At 24.8% G+C, this 9,675-nt stretch overlaps 1 protein-coding gene across 1 annotated transcript; it reads right to left on the bottom strand.

Annotated features, from left to right (window-relative positions):
- Positions 1 to 4,291: 4,291 nt before the first annotated feature.
- Positions 4,292 to 8,533, bottom strand: LOC122504755 (beta-1,3-galactosyltransferase 5-like). Its single transcript, XM_043615990.1, has 2 exons — positions 7,896 to 8,533; positions 4,292 to 6,552 (listed from the first exon to the last, which is right to left on the bottom strand). Exons 1-2 carry the CDS (start codon positions 8,029 to 8,031, stop codon positions 5,447 to 5,449), a joined length of 1,242 nt encoding a protein of 413 aa, XP_043471925.1. The 5' UTR covers positions 8,032 to 8,533; the 3' UTR covers positions 4,292 to 5,446.
- Positions 8,534 to 9,675: the final 1,142 nt, after the last annotated feature.

The following is a 9,675-nucleotide window of genomic DNA, read 5'->3' as shown; positions in this document are numbered from 1 at the left end:
TTATAATATAAATTTTTTTCAGAAAAAAGTGCAAGAAAAAATAAAAATCTATCTATTAAAAAATAAATAAAATAAATAAAAAGAAAAAAAATCTGTTTCGAGAAATAAAAATTTACTTTCATGACATTTTTCAATATTTAGAAAATAAAAAAGAAAAATAAAAACAGATAAGTTGACGAAATAAAAGAATTGATTGTACATCACGATTAATTTTTATTTTTCTGCAACTAAAAATTTTTTTGTAAAAAGAAAACGTAAGGAAATTGTAAATACTAATAAAATATTCTTTTAAATTTATCTTCTTGACACGTTCAGAATATTATTTTTTAAAACATTTTCTTGATAAATAGAAAATAATTTCCTTATAATAATAATTTTTCCGACGAGACACTTTTTTTCATATTCTAGAAATAAAATATTCGCGCCAATAGAATATTTTTTTTCTACATTTTCACATTTTTGTCCGAATAACAGTAGGAATATTACAAAAAAATTATTATTACAGGTAAAAAAAATAAAAAAAATAAACGTGAAGGGAAATCATCATCGGATTAAATGTTTGGACGTTCCACTTTGTAATTACAGAAATGCTTCACGAGAATTTCATAATATCCACCATAAATAAATTCGTCCCGGTAATTTGTGGAAGACGCCTTTTAATCTACCTAATTCACAAAGTGAATTATATTCATTAAAAGATTGCGAGTATAAAACATTTGGAGGCGTTAATATTTTTCCAGTTCATATTTGTAATATTCCTCTTTTTTTTGCCTATTAAATAATTACTCATTATTTCGTAAACATTTTTTTTTTCAAACAAAATAATATTCTCGTATACTGAAAAATTTTACTCGCAATAATTTAATTATACAGGCTGAAGAAAATATTATAAAAGGCAAATTAATAACGGTTTTTAAATTAAAAACTTATTTCATTAAAAAAGAATAATAAATCGAAATTGTCGATTTTTTTAATTAAAGTAAAAATAAATAAAAGAAAATAAAAAAATAAATAGTAGATTTATTTTTAAATTAATATTTAAATTTGTAGAATTGAAAAGAAATGAATAATTTCATCAAGTTTTGTAATGTATAATATGTATATTATGCAATTTAAAAATTACAAACAAATAAATTGTGTGCAGATTTCAATCAACCACAGCTCCAAGCGCAATATTTTTTTTCTACAAATATTCTCTTTGAACACTTAAAAAAAACAAAATTATTTTCAGTCGTCTGAGCTTAGGTTGAAAACCAGAAATCGACGAATACAAAAATAAATCATAAGACAATGGTCATTGTCATAAACAATCATTATCATAATTTATTGTATCGTCAACGATTTTCTTTTTTTAATAAGTAAATTACGTATATTATGCAATAAAATACTGTAAATTAAAGCTAAATACCTAATATAACATTATTTGCAAATTTCTTTTCTCAAATAAAATTTCATTTACAATGCAATAATGACTCATGCGCTTAAATATTACAATATTTACACAAATCCATTTTCCACCGGAAAATGAGATTATTTTTTATGTTTTCAATTTTACCTAAGGCATTTGCACTCAATTTTTTTCTTTAAATTCGCACTCAATTATAATGAATCGTAGTAAATTATACATTTATTGAGTTTTTAAATAATTTAATTCCTTAAAAAATTTTATTCTATTAAACGAGATAATTAAGTTTCGAAGGATCACGCAATATGACACAAAAGAAACATTTTTCTATAATTTATCACTATTTGTAAATTAAAATGAGTAAATTCCGAAGAAAGTGTATAATTAAAAAAGGATTACATTCTAATGCGTGCGTATAAAATATTGTTATAAAATATTCGAGTAATTAAAAACATTTAATCAACTTCGTTAGAATTTACAATTTAAATTTTCTTCTACTTTTTTCATCCAAATTTCATCAACACAAAAGAAAATCGATCAGCGTGATCCTTTGATTAAAATGTACAATTAAAATTAAACATACAACATAGCACTAAAATTTGAGCAAAAATATTGTAAACATCGCGTAAAAACTTAATTTCTCTTTTAAAACTTACTTTTCTACATTTTGAGTCTGCTTATAATATTCATTCTAAAAAGTTCTCTTTTTATCGTGTTGGAAAAAGTCAACAATGTATATTATATACGTAATATTAATATTTAGCATTATAATTATTTCGAAGCATGAAAAATAGGGACACACAAATTTCTTAAAAACTAAACGAAAAAAAAAATATATCGCACATTTAAATGTTATTACGTATTTTATGGCACCGCAACTCTTTTAAAGTATATTTCCATTTTTAATAAACGTCGATCTTAAAAACTTAATCACAATAATTATTCGACTCAAGTATCGACTATTCTTTCTCTTTCATAGGAGGTACAATTGAGCGATATACAAAGATTTACAAGATAATTTGAGTAACAATTATCTAGGCACTGACTAGATAATAATTATGTGATTATATTTTGTTGAAAAAAAAAATTTTTTCCGAGTTATATTATAGAGAAGTTAAAAAGCAATAGGCAGTTTCGAAGATTAATCAATTAAATTGATAATTTTTCCAAAAAAAAAAGGAAAAATTGAATTTTTATAATTGAAAATTTGACAAAACATTTATTCTCATCAAAAATCGAGATTGTTTTCAATTTTTATCGCAATTTAATAGAAATATACAATTTTTGATTAAAATATTTCATTAAAAAATTTAGTTGATATGTACAATTGAAACTTAACTTCATTCGCATAAAAAAATAAATCAAGAAGAAGTAATTTTCTCTCATAGTAAGAATTTGAAGCGCGCGTATATTTCGTAAAATCGTCAGACTCAAAAAATATATTTGGTCCCATAAATAACAATTATTTTTATAAAATAAACGACAATTATATTTTTCAAGTCTGAGAATTTAGGGAAATATTCGAATATTATCAAAAAATTTTTTTTACAATTTCATTATTTATAGGAGAAATTCTTATCTTGTAATATATCATAACATTGAAATATCAATATTTTGTTTATCTATAATATTATGCCACCTGATTCACAAATTTTTTGTCTTCTCATTCATTTTAATTTGTTAATAAAGTTTCGAACGTTCGGAAAAATAGACAATTTTTGTAAACAAAAATTTTATCTTGCAAATTGATAAGAAAGAAAATTAAAAATTCTCGTTTAATTATTTTTTAAGTTTCACTAAAAATATTTTCGTCAATTACTGATTGTGATAAAAATTAAAAAACAAAATTGAATATTAAGAAAGTTCACAATTTTTTTTATATTTGACGAAAAATTATTGTATAATGAAATTTTAATTTGAAGAAGAAAAAAATTCATTTCGGTTGAGAACTTTTGGAACATTATTTTATCTCATACATAAATTTTGTAAAAAAATTATTGTAACTATATTATATTGAAAATTATAAAGATTCTCAATTTTCGATTTTATTTTTGGTTCTTTCAGTCAGTAGCTAATTTTTGAAAATATTTATATTGGCAAACAAATTCTTTCTTTTAAATGAACAAAATTTATTTAACTATATTTCTCCTTGAAATTTAAATCTTATTCCAAAAATAATGCATAAAATATTAAAATAATAAATTACAATAAAGATTTTGAATTTTTAGTTATATTTTTACTTTTTTGAATCAGTAATTTAAGAAAATATTTATATTGGCAAAACACTTTCCTTCGAAACGAAATGAAATTTGTTTATTTCACCTTCAAGTTCAAATCTTATTTCAGAAATATTTCGAAAAGAATTATAAAAAATAAATTACAAAAATTCTAAATTTTCAATTTTGTTTTTGCATTCTTCAGTGCAATAGTTTTTGAAAAATATTTTAATTCGTATAAAATTCCATTCATTGCAACGTTCAAAACTTGTGAATGATAATTAAAATAACAAAAATTTAAAAATTTAAATTAAAATAAAAATTTATAAAAAAAAAAAATTAAAATGTAAATTGATAAACAAAATTAAAACATAAATTGATAAACAAAATTAAAACAATAAAATTGATATATAAATTTAAAATAATAATAATTGATAAATAAAATAAAAATAATACAAATAATAAATAAGAGAAAATAAAATTTTTTACTTTCGGAACGTTCGAAACTTCATGTCTATTTGTTTATATAATCACTAGTTCTATTCGAAAGAATATTTCTTTCTGAAAGCTGTTATAGATGCGAAAGCACATGAAAAGTAAAATAAAATAAAAAATAAATATTCAAGTACATAATAATTTTTAAAATATTGAAATCCAATTTTAACATTTAAATTGAAATCAATAATAAAATTAAGTACATTAAAGCGTCGTATTAAAAGAAATGTTACGTTCAACATTTAATTCGTATTTTAACTCGTTAACATCAAAGATCATTTCAACTTTCATAATGTAGAATTTCAACAAATTGTATTATATCAATATCAATTAATTACTATTAATTATCTCCTTTAATTAAATTATTAATAGTAATTAGTTTATTATCAATATTAATAATAATAAATGAAAAGAATCATTTTTCGACATTATGGAGTTAAAAAGCGTGACTAAATTAAGTACAGGTCACTTATTTTCTACTAATTCATTACAATATGGTTTTTTTTCTATCGAGGCACTCAACCGTAATCACGGTAACATAACAGTCTGATAATTTGTTTTTTATCATGTCTAAATAGGAAAAGAATTGTCAGACTTCTCCAGTCAGTTTATTTCTTAAAAATTTCTTTTATCTTTTTTTTTTTTGACAATTTTGCTTCTTTTTTCCTACATTATAATTACTTTTCACTATATACGCTTTTTTAATTGGATTAATTAGTTAATAAATAAATTAATCAAACTAATTTGTCAATAAATAAAAATTATGAATCAAACTAATTAGAATGATGATTAAATTAACTCAATCAATTAAAATTGTCATGGCTTTGAATGAATAATAGTCTGTGCGTTTTAAACAATAACACTGTCTGTGTTGATATGTAACGAAAATAATACTCTAATGAGATGTAAATATAAATGAAATATTATTTTGAAGTAAAGGGAAAGATTGTCAAATTTATAAACTAGTTTTCTATTAATTATTAAAGAATATTAAAGTTGAAATACGTGATAGTAAATTTATTATCTAAAGGCAATGTTCTTTTTTTTGTTTGCTCAAGTGCAAAGGGAAATTATTTTTCTTTCCAAATATTTTCAAGTATTTTAACTATCGTCAAAAAATTTCTAATCTAGTTAAATAGAAATATATGTTGAAATTGTATTTTTTTGGAGAAAAACATTTTCAGTTTGATTATTATTTTTTTTTTTTTTAGAATGCATTGCGATAAACACAATGACAATGTTTGTATCAACTGAGAATGCTTTTCATGTCGAGTGATAGAAAACTAATGATGTTCAAATTTGGGTCCATGGAGCGAACCCTTCTCAGTGGTTATAATTTACAATTACTCTTGCCGTCCAATAATTTTTTCCAAAGATCAAATTGCTCGCCATAACGGACCTTATGAATGCTAATGCCCTTTTGTACATTACATGGGGCATAGGAAATTCGTGTATTTAAAAATCCCTGTGCTTGTACACGTTTGATTCCAAGTGATTGAGCAACAATTCCAGTGATAAATACATCCTCGAGAGGAAGAAATGTTTGATTTAAAGCTCCCTCGTAAAGATTTGGTACAATATCTTTTGAAAATAAATACGCTGGACCAGTGGTGAAATCGGGAAAAACGGGCAATTTATATTGTTCCATTGAGACGTAATATTTATTTTTTTTATTACGTATTGGCTTCCAATTTTTTGCTAAGCGGCCAAATATAATATTTTTCTCACGTTGATGTTTCGTTAAAAATAATAATAAACGCGGGACATTAATAAACATATCGTCATCAGTCTTTAGAATAAAATTCACCTTACGACAATAAAGATTAATCCATTCTAAAATTGAAATTGTCTTGAATGTTAAATTTGAATATGAATCAATGAAATTGCCGCGAATAATATCGCCATACATAGTTTGCTCGCGATGAAGACTTTCTTCGATCTCCTTATTGAAAGTTGTGCCGATAATGAAAAGTATGCTAATGTCATTTCTCTGACCATAATGTCCCCACGTTTGTCTTATTGCCGTTCGTGATTTATTATTTCTTGGCGCTGACATTATTATTATTGCTAAATTCATTTTCTCACCAAATTCAGGACATTGTTCGGGAATTGATATTGAATGACCTGATTTATACATGGCACGTATTAAATTTGAATTTATTGACGAATTACTTGTCGTTGTAATTGTTGTTTTGATTAATTCTCGCATTATTTTTGACTTGACATTTTCTGGGAGTTTTGATATATTCGAGGAAGACGAAATTTGTGAATTGGAGGACGTTGAGACCATTACAATAGCGGTTGATAAATTTGTTGGATTGTGCGACACATTTGAACTTAGAGCCGATGTTTCTATAATGGTATTTTTAAATGTTGCCAAATTTTGTGAATCGTTCCGGTTATATTCGTGCGATGCATCCGAAGATGAGAATGGACCTAAAAAAGAATATGCCAAAACGTTTTACAAAAAAGGCATATTCTCATCTTGGGGAAAAATTATTTTTTATTGAAAAAATATTCCTAGACAATTTTTTTTAAATGTAAATTTGAAAAAAAATTTGTCTACTTTTTTACTTTTGATAAAGAAAAATGTTTAGATTAAGTCATTTTTAATAGTCAATAAAATTGTTTTTGCTTTTAAATTTTCCAAACGACTTCGAAAAAAAAAATTATCAATTACGACGATAATTAAATATCGGTGGAATTCTTTGAAATAAAATTGTATAAACTTTTTTTTCATTTTCACAAACGGAACTATTTAATATAAATCTATTATTCTCAAAGTAAAAAATACCATAAAATGAATTTAATAGGTTAATATAATTATCAAGGTTGAGCGTGACAAATACTTTTCGATTTTTTCTATTCAATTTATCATAAATCATAAATTTTATAATCATTGAATAGATATTTCTTAACGTCATGAATATTGTGACGAATTTAATCTACGAATGAAATTCACATTTTCTATTTATTTATAATTAAATCATTTATTTCTAATTGATTTTAAATTTAACAAAAACCAAATTCTTGAATTCGTGACAAAAAGCAGCAACGACTTTATTATCGATTGTTTCTCTTTTGTTTCATTGAATTTCAATAATGTTTTACTTATTTTTCAGTTTTTTTTCAAACCTTTTTTCAGTAAATCAATCCAACATTTCGCAATTTTCTCGTATTTCCAGACTTTATTTTGCTAAAAAAAACTACTCTTTGTATACCGCAATTAAGGATATTACTACTGAGAAAATCAAAGTCCCTTAATTATTACTTGCGGAAAAGTTGTTGAACTATTTTTTTAATTCTTTTTCTATTTGCTTTAACTTCCCGTCTAGATAATAAGCAGGCATTTTTTTCATTATCTAAATAGATTTTAAGTGTCCCATTACTTATCATTATTACTTAAGTATAGCTAATGAATTAACAAAAGTATTATTTGTGTATTTAAATGTGATTTAAAAGAATAAATTTCACATTATAACCAAATTTATTTTTTAAATGTGTTCTTTCAAATATATCGAAATTAAGAAATAGAAATCAATTAACTGTTGATGAAGCAAACTTTGTCAATAATTTTACTAAAATGTTTAATACAAATGATACAAATCCTAATAAAATCTTGCAAATTTGCGATTATTGCCAAATTTTCGTTTGGAGGTTATGTTAGAAAAATAAATTTAAATCAAAGTGTCAATGAAACAATTTTAAATAATTGTTACAATATTGTAGAAATATGGTTAGCATTTAAAAAATATCGAAATTAAAAAGAAAATACTCACGATTACTGTGAAAAAATGCATTTTGGTGCACTACTTGATCGATTGTCTTCCAGTAGTAGGCGTAGAAAGTAAGAACGATCAAACTGATGACAAATATTTTGAAGAGTAAACTACGAAATTTTAAATATTTGTACATGACGAATATATCGACATTGATTTGCCTTCGTTGATTAACTTTTTTTCCAAATATAACGAAAAACAAAATACACGTTTATATCATCGCAGGTGTTTTGATGTTAATGTTGATACATCGACCATGTGGTCTTCATGCGAAGTAACACGAGAAAAAAATTGTAAAATTATTCTCATACTTGAAAATTTCTAATTGGATTTTTATTATCCCTTTTCAGTGCCTCGTGGTTGAAAGTTATAACAACCCTGGTTGACAACGATAATCATACTGTTTCTTGGAATGCGCAGGACTGTTTTCTCATCCTGTTTTCTGTTAAGAAATTCTCTCCACTACGAACACGTCATTTCGTTGCCCGCGCAAACACTGAATTACTTTCCACAGGAGGCACAATCCGTAGGAGACAGGTGACAGGTGCAACAATCTCCCACTGCCATTACCTGTTCTACCGAACCCACTCTCGTAAAACAGTCATAACTTTTTACCACCAAACAAATATTGACTCATCGACCCATCATTGTCCCTTTAATATTTGAAGACAACCTTCCTGTACTTCACGACAGATGGCGACAAATTATTATTTTGAGAACTTAAGAAGATGAAGAAACGTGTTTTCATCAGTTCCTCTCATTACGGTTGATTTTTTTTTTAAAAGAAGCAAATACACAAAAAGGAGTTAAAAAATAAGGCAGTATTGGATAAATTCGTATTTTTGAATTACTACTTTTGCCTAGCGACAATTTTGGAAAGTTTGGATAAATCAGTTGACAAAGAAAAATTTGTAACGTGATAAACTTTTGAACTTCCGGGTAGTATTTTGATAAAATAGAAAATAACGCATCAATTTTACACAAACTAAACCTTTGGAAAACTTTTATCAATCTCTATGAACTTCTGTATTGAAAATACAGTATTATCTGAAACGAAAAATCAATAAAATTCAAAATAGAACAGAATTTTTCCAATTATAACCTAAAAATTGATTTTCTCATCTGTCAATAATAACAATAATTTTTCCAATTTTGAAGAAAAGAAAACGAAAGGTAAAAGAACGGGGATTTTCTAAATTGGACTTATTACAGAGGTTTTCATGTAATTATAAAGTAAATTGAAAATTAATTATCCGTTGACCTGAAAATAATTGCTAATTTTCTCGAAATGAAATAAAAATTCTTGACTGCATTTAACTTATTAGTCGTCTCTTATTCCAGGCTCCGGTTTCATATTACCAAGACTAAGGGATTGATTTTTCCACCGTTTGGCACAGAGCCAGAATTCCTGGCAAATGCTGATTCTTTGACATCGCAGTGCCCTCGGGCTAGGTCACAAATATTTTCCGAAAACCTGCGGAGACATTTGAAAGACGCGTCAGTTTTGAAAATGAATAGACTGATTATCATGGATCACAAAATAACAAAAAGTATATTTTGTGTCTATATATTATTATCGTGCCAATAATCCTTGAAAATTTCAAAAAAAAAATTTCTCCACATCGTGTTTATGACTCATATTTCAATAACGATTTTACTCATTTTACTTTCATTATACGAATTACGTAATTTGATTTTTACTTGGGAAACAAAAAATTTTATATATATCAAGAAAATGATTTAAATCTTGTAATAAAATTATTTTTATAGTAATTTTTAA

Source organism: Leptopilina heterotoma, unplaced genomic scaffold (assembly GCF_015476425.1).
Source record: "Leptopilina heterotoma isolate Lh14 unplaced genomic scaffold, ASM1547642v1 Lhet_313, whole genome shotgun sequence".
Taxonomy (NCBI): Eukaryota; Metazoa; Arthropoda; class Insecta; order Hymenoptera; family Figitidae; genus Leptopilina; species Leptopilina heterotoma.
This window is presented reverse-complemented; position numbering and strand designations above follow the sequence as displayed.

Coding starts and splice junctions, on each gene's coding strand:
- LOC122504755 (XM_043615990.1), bottom strand. CDS start 8,031: ATGTACAAATATTTAAAATTTCGTAGTTTACTCTTCAAAATATTTGTC. Junction 6,553..7,895: donor TGCATTTTTTCACAGTAATC/GTGAGTATTTTC, acceptor ATTCTTTTTTAG/GTCCATTCTCATCTTCGGAT.